Genomic DNA, 16,182 nt, shown 5'->3' on the forward strand with positions numbered 1-16,182 from the left:
TAAAGTAGAGGGTCCAGGAAAACCCTCAATGAAATAGATTCACACAATAGCCATAACAACAGACTCAAACATACCAATGGCCATGAAGATGGCACAGGCCCAGACAACGTCCCATTCTGTTATACGTGGGGTTACCATGAGTCAGAGCCAATTCTATGCAAGTAAAGACAACATCAGTAGATCCTACTCTGATTTCATTTTCACCTATTAAACATTCCTAAATACTTGGTCTGGAGAACCCAGAGAAATTCAAGAGATTTTCCCCCTAGTATGCTACTCTAAATAGTATAGAAGCTATCACTGGGGAAAGAATCTGGGATTCAACTCAGCCTCTAGCTGTCTGGTTGTGCAACTGAAGCAGGTCAGTTACCGGTCCTATAACTCAAATAGGAATAATACTAAGTGGTCTACCAAACCCATAGGGATGCTATGAAGGCAAAATTACATAACAATAAACCATGTAGGTTTAAGGTCTTACTGAAAGAGCCCTAAGAAACAAGTATCTGTGTGTGTTTACACATGTGCTATATCAACCAAAATTTATTAAGTTTGAACACAGTAGGATCCTGTGAGATGAGATTTAACCAGAATATAGTTAAATATCTAGTGTTCAATAGTGTACTGTTCATTCCTTCCATTTAGTAATAGCCCCAAACTCTCCAAACCCAAAAAGTCATAACACTGTCCTCAGCACTATTGCATTAGTGGTGAATGGTCACTAATCCTTTACTACATAATGAAGAATCCTGTGGCCAGCCATGTTCCTATAGTAACAGAATTAAATCTGAAACAAGAGGTTTTGGGCTTCTGTTCTCCTCAACCTCCTCTTTCATTCTTGATCCCTGAGATTAAAAGTTATATTTTATTTTTAAGGTTCTCCAAGGATTGTTCGTCTCAGTAATTTCCATAGAAAGTTACTGCCCTGCAGCCAGTCTTGGTGATTTGAACAAGGTGAATTTAGTGAACTTAGTGGACAGGAAAGAGAATTGAGAGTAGAGAGCTCTCAATTTTCCTCCACGGTGCCTTGACTTGTTTCCCAGATGTGAAATCTGGAACCATTTCATGTACTTCATGGGGATGGTTCATGGGTATACGTACTATCATTGTATAAAGTAGATTATGGTAAGTCCCTACAGCTGATATCAGGAGCAAAGCTCACAGGTCCCAAGATGTCTGCCGTCACGAGATGAAGGGCAGAGCTCCTGAGAGAGCTCTCACTTCCTGCAGGACGCACTGGGGAAGTTACCTAGCTTCTCAGAGACTTAGACCCCTCTAACTGAACACAGAGGCCTGGTGGTGCAGGGGTTAAGCACTCGGGTTGCTAATCAAAAAAGATCAGCATTCAAATCCACCAACCGCTCTTCGGAAAGCCTACAAGCCAGTTCTATTCTGTCCTACAGGGTCACTACGAGTCAGAATCGACTCAATGGCAGCAGATTTGGTTTGGGTTTTCATAACTGAACAATGACAGTAATGCCTGCTTGTAGGATTCAAGGACCTAACATAATTCCTGAGACATACATACCTTTGAGAGGTGTCAAAAGTTAAGTGTGGCCTCACAAACTGTTGTCTATCACATGATGTTTACATTGTTAAATTTAAATATTTTAAAGGTAAACATTCATATTAAAAACCAAACCAGTTGCCATGTAGCTGATCCTGACTCATGGCAACCCCTGAACCGCTTGCTCCATAGGGTTTTAATGGCTTAGACCTTTTGGAAATAGATTGCCAAGCCTTCCTTTGAAGGCACCTCTCAGGGATTCAAATGGCCAACATTTCAGTTAGTAACTGACCACTTAGCCACCTGCACTGCTAAGGGAATCCTAAATGCTTATATTATAGTCCACAAATTAGATTCTTTTCTAGAATGTATTCTGGTTAAATGACTGACCTTATTACTAGTTGGATCACACAAAAACTCAAAATTCTTAGGTATCGATCTTATTTTTACAGAAAGGAATGATGTCTTTTTTTTTTTCTTTTTACTACAAATATTGTAAACATTTATATTTGGCAAAATACCTTGCACTTTCCAGAGAGCAGGATTTAATTTCAAATACTCTGTAAGTTTAGACAATATTGTACTTCTTATTCAAATGTTAGAATATTTTAAAAGACAATGTAACAATCCTAAAAAAAAAACAAATAAATAAGAATCAGGGTGAAACAATTTCAAAGTACACATGTGGCCTTTTTTATTTTTGTTTTTAATCTTCCAGGTCTCTAATGTGCTTATTCTGGCAAAGCGAAGTTTTCTTACATCAGGGGAATTAATGTAAATTCTGTTCAACAGGCAGTTTGCTGGAATCTTCCAGGGCCCCCCAAGGAATGCTTCATGTGAGTGGGGAGAAGGAGGTTAAAAAGCAATTATCTTTTCAGTTTTTCTCTCTCACATGAAACGAATGCTCCTGAAATGATTTAGTCCTTATTTCCACAAACTCCAAGACAATCTTTAAAGGCACAGGCACATTTTCAGCGAATCCGAAAATAAATCCATCGTCAATCCTCAGGTAATGCTCTGAAACATGATACTGCATAATGCTGTCCAAAGCTTTAAAGTAAATGCTGCCATTCCACCCGGGAAGGTATGTGGACAATAATACACTATATGCTGCCTCTCTCTCACTCTCTCTTTGTTAAATAATGAACAAAAAGCAAAACATAAAAAATGTATAGGTTTTATTTGTTTTAGGATAATTGCACACATTGAATTTTGAGTTTCTTGTAATTTAAAAGAAAATCATACCTTTTCTATTGAAGTTTATTCAGTTATTCTGAGAGAAAAGTAAATACGGTGTATTGAATCGGTAATTCAGACCTTAAATTGTGATATGCCACACAGATTTGAATTATTTTAGGATCTAACTCTAAAGTTTACTTACAGTAGAATTTCTCATCTGAGCAGCAGGATTCAAAAAGCAGATAATTAAGTTTTACAAGCTGGTTTCTTTCTTAGAACTCTGTTTTATACTAAGATTCCTTTTATCAATATGTAGAATACTTAACTATGATTTGGTTACTATAAAAATAAAGGAGTTAGATTTACTAAACCTTTGATTTATAGCACAAATCAAATATGCTGAACCTACGTCAATGTACTTTTTTGCCTCTCTGGCACCCACCCAACTGATGTCATTTTTCTGAGCTGTGAACATTTGTCCACGATATTTTAAACAAATGCTTTTATTACTTCAGAAATAGAGAGGGTGAGGATGCAGTTTTTGGAGATAACTGCCATAATAATGTGGCTTTTAAAAAGGCAGCATAAGGAAACACTCTGAGCTGAATCACTTCTCTCTCTCTGTTCTCTCTCACACGCACTCTCCACGTCCTGTGCTCTGTACACACACTTCCTGAGAGTCTGAGATTTTCTTCTGTGTGGACCAGAAGAGAAAAAAGATTTTGTGATCCATCGAGAAATGGCCATCTCTCCCCTTGGCTATAGATTAGGAAGAGAAGTAGTCAGGGGCTAAAAAGCGTGACTGGAGAGTCAGGGCTTTGAAAGAGCAATGTCAAAAATGATGCTGAAGAGATTTAGACCACAAGTCATATCCCATTCTCTATAGGGTTCTTCAAACTTCATCAAGAAAATTTTAGCTAGACTAAGTCACAAAATCCCCCAAACTAAGAAAATCATTAGAAATACTGATATTGGTGAGATAAAATGTACATTTATTTAAAACTGATTTCTTGGTGCATGCAAATCATTACCTACCAGCATTTGGATGCAAATTAGAAAAAGTCACCACTTCAGCTGAAGCACTCTGGTGGGCACAGAGCTTGTGAGGAGCTGGGGCTGAATTCCAGCATCCTCTTATTGCCTCAGGCAGGCGCTCTTATGCAGTGGATAATCTGAACAACTGGACATGGGGATCCTATTTATACAGATGTTTCTTTTTAGTGCTTTATAAATCATAAGACAGAATAATCATAATATCGCTAGAACACTTATCTTTAGTCTTTGCAGAGTAGAACTGTGTCACATTGAGGCTATAAAATTTTGTATAACAAATCCCAAATCCACTTGGTATAAATTCAGATGAGAATAAAATAATACTTGATACGGATTCCTTGTAATGAAGTTGTCAAAGACCAACCAATAGGAATGGCTCTCCTTGTTTACGCGAACAGGAGAGTGGAATACTCACCACTATCTTCAACTATAAAATGAAACGTATCACTTGTGGCATTAGCCCCTTCTCTTAAGACGTAGCATATTTTCATGTCATCAATGTCAGCTAGAAAATAACCAAAGGGCAGGATGATTAATCACTAGGACAAAGCTGGTGACTAATTATTTATGGTAAATCCCATGAGCTCTTCCTTTCTGTATCCATATTTATGATACCTTCCCCTCCTAAGAGAAGCAGTGCTATCTTGTTTCTCGTATCTCCAGGCCCCTTGATTTCAGCTGTCCCCGGGGGGAATCTGATTCCTTACACAGATAAACACAAAGAGCTAAATTATAATAAGAGCACGGTGTGGTCCCTCCCCATGGTATTTGCATGTTCATGCACCAAAGTAGTGACTATCTAAATGTGAAACGCCAGCCACCCTGACAGATGGAAAAGGAGATATTTTGAGGCCTGGCAGATTTCCTGGCACTTCTAAAATCACGCCCTTTGCCTCTTTGTAGGACTGGCCTTTGAGGAAGAGGGGTAGCTCTTACCTCTTGTGGTAGAGTTGGCTGCTTTTAAGTTCTTCAAGGTTTGAAAGAAAAAATTGCTGAGATTAAAAATAAATAAATCCCTCAGATTAAAATAACTATCATGACCCAATATCAGAGAGAACTTGAAGCAAAACAACTCAGAGAAGCTGCAGCCTTTATTCATAGTAACAACAGGTTTACATCGCCTCAGAAATGCTTCGTATGTTGCTTTCTAGTCTGTCAGATCCTTTTGCATAGATTTGCTTTCAGTATTGTTAAAAATGAATTCACCCATTTTACCAAATCTTCTCCTTAATAATGCCACACAGACAACATAATGAAACAAATATTCTGTTCTATGATGCTCACTCACAAAGAGATTGTTGTCTGATCTGGGCCAATAAGTGAGTAGTTACATCCAAAGCTACATAACATCGAGATCATAGCTACAAACAGCTTAAACAACGGTATGTAACATTGTTTATCTAGTGTGTTCTCTGGTTGTTCCTTCTTCTAAGAGTTCATGCTGTGGAGTTTAAAGGCACTCTAGCTCAGAAAATGCATTTATTAAAGAATAATCTCAAATGATACAGGGCATTGGGATTGATAGCTTACTCCATGAATTTCTACAGCTCCGCTTTATGGAGGTGACTCTTACACTCTGTTCTGGCTCATACAGTTTTGAAAGGTAAAATAGCTGATGGTGGTGGTGGTTGTTAGCTGCCGTCAAGTCGGCTCCCAACTCATGGCAACCTCATGCATTACAGAGTAGAATTTCTCCATAGGATTTTCTTGGCTGTAATCTTACGGAGTCCCTGGGTGGCATAAACAGTTCAGTACCCGACTACTAGCCAAAAGACTGGAGCCTGTGAAGAGTGTCCTGGAAATCTGCTTCCAAAAGTCACAGCCTTAAAAACCATATGGAGCACAACTGGTAACTAACAACAACATGAAGCACCATTGGGTGGGTTCAAACCACCAACCTTTAGGTTAGCAGCCAATCACAAACTGTGTGCACCACTCAGGGTCCTTCAACAGTCAATGGTGTCTTCCTGCTAACAGAGGTACTGGGAGGTGGAATCTAAGATCTCTCGTTCTCCCTTAGCAGCCCGTCCTACTTTGTACCTGATGTTTCTGAATGCGTAAGGAGTCCCGGGAAGCCCCTGCGCAGCTCTTGGCCTGTTGACTCCTGCATCTCTCAACTCTTACAACCTTACCAGCAAGGAGCAGCAAGCGAACGCCGGTCTGATGAAGCATCCTTAGCAGGAGGACAGTGACCTCTGGTCATGAGGGACAGACCCATCCCCAACTCTCCCATCCCTCCTCTCACTTTAAAAGAAAAATCTAAAGCCCTACTATGTAGAAAACAGCACAATAAATCCACAGCAAAAACTGCAGTATTTAGAAGTGAAGTTCATTGAAATAAATTACCACTTCCATTTTAAGAACTTTTTTTTTTTTTAAAGTAAAAACACAAATGCAATTATGTGATCCTGAAGCATCAAATTTTCCTTCCAAGTTAGGGCAACATTGATTGGTTGGAACAAACTAAATTCCTTTCTTTTTCCCTATAATTCTATTAATAATCTATGGATCAAAAAGGAGACACACGTTTGTTTTTAATCTCAGGTAAGTAAGGACTTCTTTACAACTGTTGTTCTATTCTACAGATACCTCTAAAAATGCTATAAAAGTACCATAAATATATGTAAACATTCACTTTAAGGCACAGAGGTACCAGGAAGATAAAAACCAAATGGATGAAATGTTACCTTCTTTAAGAAAACATCTAAGAATTCACTAGATTTTCTTCATTGTTAAACATGCATTACATTTATTCCAGGTTATCTACACAATCACAATCAGTCCATGGCTTGTTTTGATTCTAAATTTATTAACATACCTAGTAACCCTGCCCTGGTTCAACCTCTTTGGGGAAATTCTTGCTCTCCTCAAAGTGCTTTATAAATTATCCCCCACGAGGTATCATTACATATTTATTACAGAGAAAAAAACCCAGATACTTGACATGAGTGACTTAGACCTGGAGTCAGGCGTGCAGGGGCACCTTGGGGAAGAGCTGAAGTTGGAAATAACTAAATAATTTCCACAATTTATAAACTCTAACTTTTCATAATAATGAAATTTAATGAGTTTTAGAAATGAATTAATTTCATCCTGGAGTCTCTGGGTGGTTCAAACAGTTAAGAGCTCGACCACTAGACAAGAGGTTGATAGTTCGAACTCACCAAGAAGTACCTTGAAAGACAGGCCTGGCTATCTGCTTCTGAAGTGTCACAGCCTTGAAAATCCTATGGAACACAGTTCTACCGTACACACACAGGGTCGTCACATGTCAGTCGACTCAACAGCAACTAACGACAACAACAGGGAGCATTCAGGGGGCACTGGTGGTTCAGTGGTATTCTCCCCTCCCACAAGGGAGACTCAGGTTCAGTTATCATCAAGTGACCTCATGTGCAGCCACCACCCGTCTGTTCTTGGAGGCTTGCGTGTTGCTGTGATACTGATCGGGTTGAGTGCAGTTTCCAGACTAACACAGACTAGGAAGAAAGGCCTGGTGATCTACTCCCAAAAGTCAGCCAATGAAAACTCTGTGGATCACAACAGTTCAATCAGCAACCTGTCACAGGGATGGCTGAGGACCAGGCAGCACTTTGGTCCACTGTGTACCGGGTCACCATGAGTTGAGACCAACTTGATGGTGGCTAATAATGACAATGACAGGACCGTTTGTTCTATCAGTTTGAGAATAATCTTTTCTGGCCACATGTGTTTCATTGATAATTCATTGAACAATCCGTCAAAATATAGTTTAGTTTACCCCTTCATGAAACGGAAACAAAACAGCACGTGAAAAAGCAGCACAGTCCACGCTCCAGACACTGCTTTGATTTCCCTTCCTAAAAGCTGCCTTGGCAGCTGTCAGTGGGGCCTTCTCCGTTTCTCTCACTTATCTGATCTCCATAATACCTGCTACAATCCAAACATCAGCCTCAACTTGCTCAACTGAGGCTGTCCAGTGAAATATCAACAATTTTCCTAGTCATTATTTGGATTCTTATTGGAATTTGATAATTTACTTTAAAAAGGTAACCTGAAAAACTTATCTTCACTTTTTATAATAAACTTACAACTACCATGTTTACAAACAATCACAGACAGATATTATGGTGGGTCAAAGTCAGTGAGAGACAGAGCAACTGCCTGTAATGAAATAGCGTAACCTTTGAGTTTAATATTTAGGAAATAATATTCCAATATTTTGAGCTGTGGGTTTGGTCATATATAATTGAAGTTAAATAATTCACTCATCCTCACCCAAATAATTCATTTTGTAGTGTCCAAAGTCAATTATTTTTTCAGGTCAGAGAAAGTGACTGGAAATAACATTTTCTCTCCTCTAATATATTCTTTTCATCTGCTTCACTTTCCTCAAAAGTAACCAGTCTAACATAGCATGGTGTTGCTGTCCTAGGAAAAACCTTCACAGAAAGTCTCCTGCTGGTCTGCATGACACTTGGCACTCTGAGGTTTTCCTGTCCCTGCAGGCCCTAGGATATATTCAGGCTTTCAGCCAAGAATCAGGAGGCTGGAGTGGGGGGAGACTTGCCAGCATCTAAAACAGGGAAGTAGTTCACTTTGACACTACATTTGGAGACACCCATGTTTGTTATCTCAGAGATCAACACTGCTGTAGAAAAGAACACCCCGTGGGGATGTCCCAGGGATCAACTCTGTCTCTAACCATGGAGCCCACAGGGATAGATCCAGTTTCCATTCTGACATGGTGAGATTTCCATGAAGGCAACCCAAGGCCCTTTGTAGCAAAAGTCTCAGCTTCTAGAGAACAGGGCCCTCATTCCCAAGCCAACATGCTTAATTGGCTTCGCCCTCCCCTCACTGAGAAACTCTGCATAGGTCACCTGCCCTTCTTGTTTCACACTGTCCACACACAAAGGAAATCCAGGTTAGAAAAACCCTACAGCCTAAGGAACACATGCAGATACTTGAGGTAAGAGGGGTTTGTTATTGTGTTTTGGGCAGGATGGAAAGAGCTTTGAACTAATGAGTCAATCTCCTCTTTCACTGGTTACCCTTGTTACATATCTCCAGTTCTCCAAAATTAAGTGGAAGTCTATTTTGATGACGAACATCTTGCCTTTTGATACATCACTAAGCATATTCTCTCATGTTTGTATGTGAAGAGTCCTAGAAACATAATTGTTTTAACTCTAGACAGGTGTTTACCTCTTATGTCATTGGATAGTTGTTTTCCTGTCATGAAATAGTAAAAAACCATTAAAAGAATCTACAAGTACTGTTTATATAAATATAAATAAATCTTGTTCTCCTAGTTACAAAGTTGCTAGCAACCGTTACGGTAACCAGAAAGATGCTCTCAAAAACTAGCCAAAGTGAAGTACATTTGAAGGCTCTTTTTTGAGAAAGTAATTGATAATCATAAGAATAATGCGAAATCATAGTATTTAGATAGCACCTCTCAAAGTGGCTAAGAGTTATGGCTGCTAACCAAAAGGTTGGCAGTTCGAATCTACCAGCCGTTCCTTGGAAGCTCCATGGGGCAGTTCTACTCTGGCCTGTGGGGTCGCTATGAGTTGGAATCAACTCAGTGGCAATGGGTTTGGTTTCTTTTCTTTTTTTTCCTCTCTCTCTCTCCCTAAGGGGTTAAAGATGCTTCCGAGAAGATCTACAGCACACAAACGGAGGATGCTCAGGTGATAGGGGTGAAAAGTGGAGCAGGGCTGTTTAATTCACCAAAGCTGAGTCTTGCTTTAGGAGCTTATCTTTCCACTACCAAAATACATGGATGCTCCCTCTAATGAATGTCACTACAATGGGACAAATGGTGAGAAGGGAGTTATTTTCCCAGGAAAGTGAGTCCCTGGGTTTTTCCCTTCCCCTCCCCTTCTCTTTCTTCTCTCTCCTCTTCCCTTCCCTTCCCTCTCCTCTTCCCTTCCCTTCCCTTCCTTCTTCTCCCTCCTCTTCCCTTCCCTTGGATCCTAATTTGACACTGTACTTTTTTCTGAGGTTGTCAGTGACAGCCATATCTTCAGAAAATAAGACCTGGAGTGTCATTTGGCTATAAGTAAATCGTACCTTGTGTAAACTGAGTGACGCTGTGGTTGCCTTTGCCCAGGTTGAAGAGATATCCATGCCGAGGGGCCTCTGTCACAATAAACCTCAGAGAAACATGTACACTGTCTCTGTCCTCCACTTTCAATATTTTGCTTGTGATCATGCACCCCAAATGGCCAGTGGCTAGAGTATGAAGTGTAGAGGCACCTTTATTCACTGCAATTTGGGGTGCACTATTGTCAACAGCTAAGACCTGGATCCTCATCACTTGGGGTCTCCTGGTTTCAAATACCGTGTCAGGAAATACGTAGAAGTCCGTATGGGTGCCATCGGTCACTGTGAAGGAGAAGCTATCTTCACTTGACTCAGTGCCATCATGTTTGTAGCTAATTAAGTTTTCATTCAGTTCTTGTTTAGTAAAAAACATGACAGGTCTGGTATTGTTGAACAGGAGATGGCCATGAACAGGCACCTGAGTGACGGTGAATGTCAGGAGCTTGTCAGGAGTATCTCTGTCTTCAACAGTGAGTTCAAAAGGAGTGATCAGCTTGTTTTCACTTTCACTGACAACCAGGCTGTGGATGGTGACCACGGGCTTTTTGTTGTCCACATCACTAATGGAGATACGGAATGTCCGGAAGACAGGGTTACGTCCATCAGTGACTTGAAACTCAAAACTGTCCATCTTCACCTCATCCGCGGCTGTGTGGATGTAGTAGATTTTGTTGCCAGCAAGTTGGAGCTGAGTGAAAGACGAGATGGGCACCCCAGGTTGATCTGTGCTCTCTAAGCGACCTCTCATGGGAGCCCTGGTGATGGTAAAAACTAGGTTTTCATCAGGACTGTTCAAGTCACTTGTGCTCAGTAGGTCCGTGGTGAGGGTGACTTTACCACCTTCTTTCAAAGACACTCCCTTACTCACCACATCAGGGAAGACAATGTCAATGCTGCCAACAGATACATAAAAATAGCGATCTATGAGGGCATTGATTCCATCAGTCACATCAAATTTAATTAGGTCCCGGATGCCCTCTTGCCCAAAATGGACATACCGAATTAGGTTTCTGTCCACTTCATCCTGGGTAAAGTTCATGCCCAATGTGATATTTTCAAAGGTACCTGTAGGTTTTTGTTTCTGTAATAAGCCATGTCCTGGACCATAACGAATAATATAAACTAAGGATTTGTCTTCAGAATCCAAATCAGTGGCCATTAATACCTTGTTGTTGATGATTTTGGTCTGCCCAATTTCTATCTCTAGTCCATTATTTACAGTCATTCTAGGGGTCTCATCATCAACAGGGATAACCATAATGGGAACCATCTTTTCCACAGAATGCTTGCCATCTGTGAGTTTAATCACAAAGCTGTCTTCCTGGGTCTCTGAGTCATCATGTTCATAAATAATGCTGGAACTCTCTATTATCTGGTCCAAGGTGAAACTTTCAACCAAAACCGTACCATTTATTATCTGGTTCATGATGTGACCATGAGTGGGAAATTGAGTAATAGTGAAAGTTAAGTCATCTGGGGGTATGTCAGCATCAGCAGCATTGAGGATGGGGGTGTCTATCACCAGACTCATGCCTTCCATCACCATAAATTCTCTCATAAACATCTCTGGCTGTTCATCATTGGTGGGAATGATAACAATGGGGAAAAAATGTCTGTCTGAAAAATTAATACCATCAGAACAACGAAATATAAATCGGTCTTCCACAGGCTCCACCCCTTTATGGATACTCTGGACATAGTTAATGTGACCCTGCCTGAGATCTTTCAGGGTGAAGGCACTGATGGCAATTCCTGCTCTTGATTTCTCAGAGCCTGGTGCTGGAGAAATGTTTTCAACATAACCTGAGGTAGGCTGGATAACTATAGTGCACAAGATGTCATCTTTCAGGGAATCGATATCTTCAGCACTTATGTGTGTCGAGGTTATAACACTTTTTTCACCTTCCATTACAATAAACCATTCACCCACCGAAACTTCTGGAGCGTGGTTATCAACAGGGAGGATGGTCACCCACACAGAAACTCCCTGGATAGTATTACCACCTATTCTCCATTCTTGAGACATATCTGACAGACTCAGGTTAAAAGAGTCCTCTTTGGGCAACAGGCCTATCTCACCACTAGTGTGAGCATAGGCAACAGACCCCTCCAAGATGTCCCTTTGGGTAAACTGCTCTGCAGGGGCTCCATTGACCAGGATTTCCCCATACAAGGGTGGGTCTTCCAAGAGGAAAGTCAACATCAAATCATCAGTGTCCTCATCGGTCCCCTTGATAACACTGGCAGTGATTTCAGTAGCCCCATTTTCCAAAACATCTAGATAGGACCCCAGTGTGCCAGCAGGAAGACTCAGTATGGGCATCTCATCGTCCACTGGCCGGACATTCACTCTTATAGTAATGGGCACCACATGGTGTCTGTCACTGACTTCCAAGGAACAGCTATCATTCAGAGACTCGTCCCCATTATGGGTGTAGGAAATCCGGCCCTGCTTGATATCCTCCAAGTAGAAGATCCCACCCACATGCAGTCTCTGTCCAGACACTCCCATGTGGCCATGCTTGGGAGCCTGTGTGAGAGTAAAAGAGATGTGGACCACATCAGTGTCCACATCAGTCGCATGCAACTCAGTCTCGCTCAGGACGTGGTGGCCCTTCTCCTGAATCATGAAGCCTGTGTTGAGGATCTCAGGTGGCTGGTTGTCCACTGGCTGCAAATAAAGTGTGAAGGTGCCTGGAGCCACATTTCCAACTTGGTCCTCCACTTGGAACTGGAACTGGGCCACTCGGGCAGCCACTCCCAGTTCTTGATCTGGGGGCCTGTAAGCAATTTTATGGTGGTTGATCTGGGCTTGGGAAAAATGGGTCACTATGACTGAGGGGTTGTCAGCCAGGACCAAGGTTCCCAGAGGGGCTGGAGAGTGGTTTTCATCTGTGTCCATGGGTGGCTGGGTCACTGTATAATGCAGTTCTCGGTCATCTGTGTCCAGGTCGGTGTATCGAAGCCACTTCTTCCTCAGTGGTGTCAGCTGGGATTCTTGCACCACCATCCGGAGGGGACACCCACTGCCCAGCTCTGGGGGTAGGCGATCCACAGGATGAATGCGTATCAGGAACCTCTGTAGCCCCGACTGATTAGGGGGGTCGTGGTTATCTCGGACTCTGAACACGAGCTGGTCCATGACTGGCCCAGGTCTGTGGGGCCCAGAGTGCCTGTAGAACAACTTGCCTTCCACTATGTCCTGCTGCTGCCACTTTGTCACTGTGCGCTCATAGAACATCCCCCTCTTTTTCCAAGTGTCCTTGCTGCGCTCCTCCTCCGCCTCCTCCTGGGGAGGGTGAGTCTGGCGAAGAAGCAGGTGCCCTGTAGCTGGGTGGGGTGGCTCCAGCACAAAAACCAGCAGAGAGTCATCTGAGTCCATGTCCGTTGCACTCAGAGCGAGGGGCAGGATGGGCACCGTTTCCCCCTCTGCCAGTGTCAGCCCTGTGTTAGCATTGAGGACAGGTGGCTGGTCATCCACCGGCACTAAGGTGATGGGGAACAGGAACTGCACCTGGTGCTTACCTCCTCCATCTACCATTCGAAGCACCAGATTGTCACTCAGTGAGCCATCTCTGTCATAATGCTGGTAGACCACCTGGCCGGCTGCCAGCTCGGCCACAGTAAAGGTCTTGGGGACAGAGTCACCACCGGAGGCACCTAAAAGAATGAGACGACCATGCCGGAGCCCAGCAACCACCTCCAGCCGCACTGCCTCTAGGTCATCCTCATCGCTGATGACCAAGTTTTGTGGCCCATTGCCTTCAGGACCTGTTAGGGGCCGAGACTGGCCCTCGTAGAGAACGAGACCAGTGTTCCGGGTGACCACTGGTGCCAGTGTGTTCATGGGCTTCACCACGACCACGAAGGTAAAAGGGTCCGAGGCCGCTCCTTCAGGGTCCACCACCTCCAGCTCCAATTCAAAGAGACGCTCCTGGTTAGAATCCTCAGAAGGCGGCTGGTAGGCGATCTTCAGGAGGCTGAGATCCCGCTGAGTGAAGGAGGAGAGCGGCAGGCTGCGGTCATCCGTACTCACCAGGAAGCCCTGGCCAGGCTGGAATGGAGAGGTGAGGTTGAAGACCAGAAGCTCAGGCGTAGACTCAGCATCCTCAGCTGCCAGCATGTCTGGGGTCAGGGCAGTCAGTACAAACTGGTCCACCTCCATCATCATCATAGCCACAAAACTGGGTTTGGGGGCGGTGTTCTCGGTCCCCCCTCGGATCCTCACCAGCACCTGGAAGTGCTCACGTTTCAAAGCAGGGTTGCCCACAGGAGACCCCCGGGAGCGCAGCTCCACCACCATGGGAACCCAGTCTCTATTTGGGGAGCGACTGGCGGCTGTGTGGCGATAGCGCACGCCTAGCTCCTGGAAAGCTTTGCAGTCCATCAGGAGAGGCTCCAAGGAACTCGCCTCGCTGGCCCGGCCCGGGACCTGCGGGTAGTGGAGGAGTTCCCCATAGCGAGGCAGCACGCTCAGGCCCGACAGGATGCCCACGCGGCATTCCTCCGTTTCGGGCTCGTAGGCGAACTCCAGGCTCCCGGCGTCCAGGGCGTTGCTGGTCCCCAGCAGCTCCTCCACGACGAGGGGCAAGTTCCGAGTCACAACCTCCAGCTGGGTGAAGACCACCTCCACCTCCAACACCAGTGGCAGCACCACCGCCCCTCCAGGAGCGTCGTAGCGCAACTGCAGTCGGACACGATCCCGCGACGGGCTGCGCGCTCCCAGGTGAGAGTAGCGCACCTCGCCAGGGCCGAAGTCGCAAGGAAAGCGTTTGGGACTCAAACGGCCGGGCCGCTGGGCCAACGCGTCGTTGTCTAGCACGGTCAACGCGCAGCGATCCCCCGGCTGCACCTGCAGCACCAGGTCGTGCAGCGGATCCAGCCAGACGTCCCGGCCGAAGGGCACCCGGAGCCCGCGGTTCGCCAGCACTATGGCTTCATTGGCGGGGACCCCCACAGCCTCCGCGAGATCTGGGGACAGCAACGCCCGGCTGGGGGCCGCAGGCTGTGCCATGACGCGGCTTACCAGTGACAGGAGCAGCAGCAGCAGCAGTCGGGGCAGCGGAGGAGGCATTGGCTGCAGGCTGGTGCGCTTGGCTTCCCCGCACGCGCGGGAGGCGCTCCCGGAGGTCCCGGCTGTATGCATAGTACGGGGGTTTGGGCTCGGACAGATCCGCATTCGAGCGTGCAAGGTCAGTCCCTTGGCAGGGAGCAAGACACTCCGGGAAGTACCCAGACTCCACACGCCGCCTGCGGGGTCCTCCGGTAGCCCGGGCGGCGCCAAAAGGACGGGAAAGTTGCGCGGCGCGGTCTGGGCTGGAGCTGCCGCCCGGGAGGCTACCGGGCTCCTCCCCTACGGATTCAGTCGCTTTGCAACTGAGTCCCTCCCCTCTTCTTTCCCGGGTCCTGGGACCCTGCCCTTTGAGGGAAATCCCTCCCCTTGCACCCTCGGGCTCCAGCCCTCCCAGGGACCAATCGTCGGTCTCGGGAGGAGGCCCGGAGTCGAGGGTTGGGTAACGATTTCTGCCAATCAGCATTTAGAGCCAAGGCGGGGAAACCGCCGGCAGGGAGAAGAGGAAAGGCGCAACAGGTTGTTCTAGAAGCGAGCCAGAGTCAGCCGGGGGCTGTCACCTTGGCCGGAGGCTGCTGGGGGTCCCTCAGGGGATCCAGAAGTCGCCGCCTGGGCAGTAGCCAACCCTTCAATGGCCGGCGAAAGCGGATTCCTCGTTGTAAACCTCCCCTCCCCGATTCAGTGGAATCCCACGCAGGGGTGGTCATTTTTCACGGAAGCCTGCAAACCGGTGGGGAAAAGGAAACGCAAGGTCGCCTGAGTTTGAGTGGAAACCCAGAGCAGTGTGCGGGCGTCTCTGGGGCATATTTGCAAAAGAAAACTGGAATTAAAAGCCCAACAAGAGCAGGTTGCACCCCCTTCCTGCCGCCCCGTCCTCGGCAATGACAATGGGCACAGTCCTCAGGTTGGCGAGTTTTTAACCAGCCCCTCCTGTGCCACCAAAGTTCCCCGAGTAAAAGGAAAGGGGGCATTTGGGATGCGTGGGCAGAATCGCGAGACTCGCGCTGAGGAGTAAGTCGCAGGGAAAGTGGCCCCAGGCTGTCCGGGGCGCCGCGGTTAAGGTAGTTTACATCAGAGGCGTTCCTGTTCTCCGGGCGGTAATTAGACCAAGTACAAACTAAGCCCACTTGTCAGTATCACGTTTCTTTGCTTGCCAGGAGAATTGATTAATAGCCGGAGGGCGAGCTAAAATAAGGTCGATCTGCTTCAGTCAGTCGGTTTCGAAGCCAGAGCCTGAGCTGTTCCTGCCCCCTTGTGTTTGTGCCCTTTCATTAGTGAGTACCAA

General features: G+C 45.4%; 1 protein-coding gene across 1 annotated transcript in view; it reads right to left on the bottom strand.

Moving 5' to 3' along the window:
* The window catches only part of FREM2 (FRAS1 related extracellular matrix 2), a 282,364-nt gene extending 267,392 nt beyond the window's left edge, over nt 1-14,972 (bottom strand). The window contains exons 1-2 of the mRNA XM_023551368.2: nt 9,794-14,972; nt 4,152-4,241 (exon numbers count right to left, since the gene is read on the bottom strand). Of these exons, the coding sequence (XP_023407136.2) occupies nt 4,152-4,241; nt 9,794-14,972 (5,269 nt within the window). The remainder of the gene's footprint in view (nt 1-4,151; nt 4,242-9,793) is intronic.
* Between the last annotated feature and the right edge of the window lie 1,210 nt (nt 14,973-16,182).

Source organism: Loxodonta africana, chromosome 17, assembly GCF_030014295.1.
Source record: "Loxodonta africana isolate mLoxAfr1 chromosome 17, mLoxAfr1.hap2, whole genome shotgun sequence".
Taxonomy (NCBI): domain Eukaryota; kingdom Metazoa; phylum Chordata; class Mammalia; order Proboscidea; family Elephantidae; genus Loxodonta; species Loxodonta africana.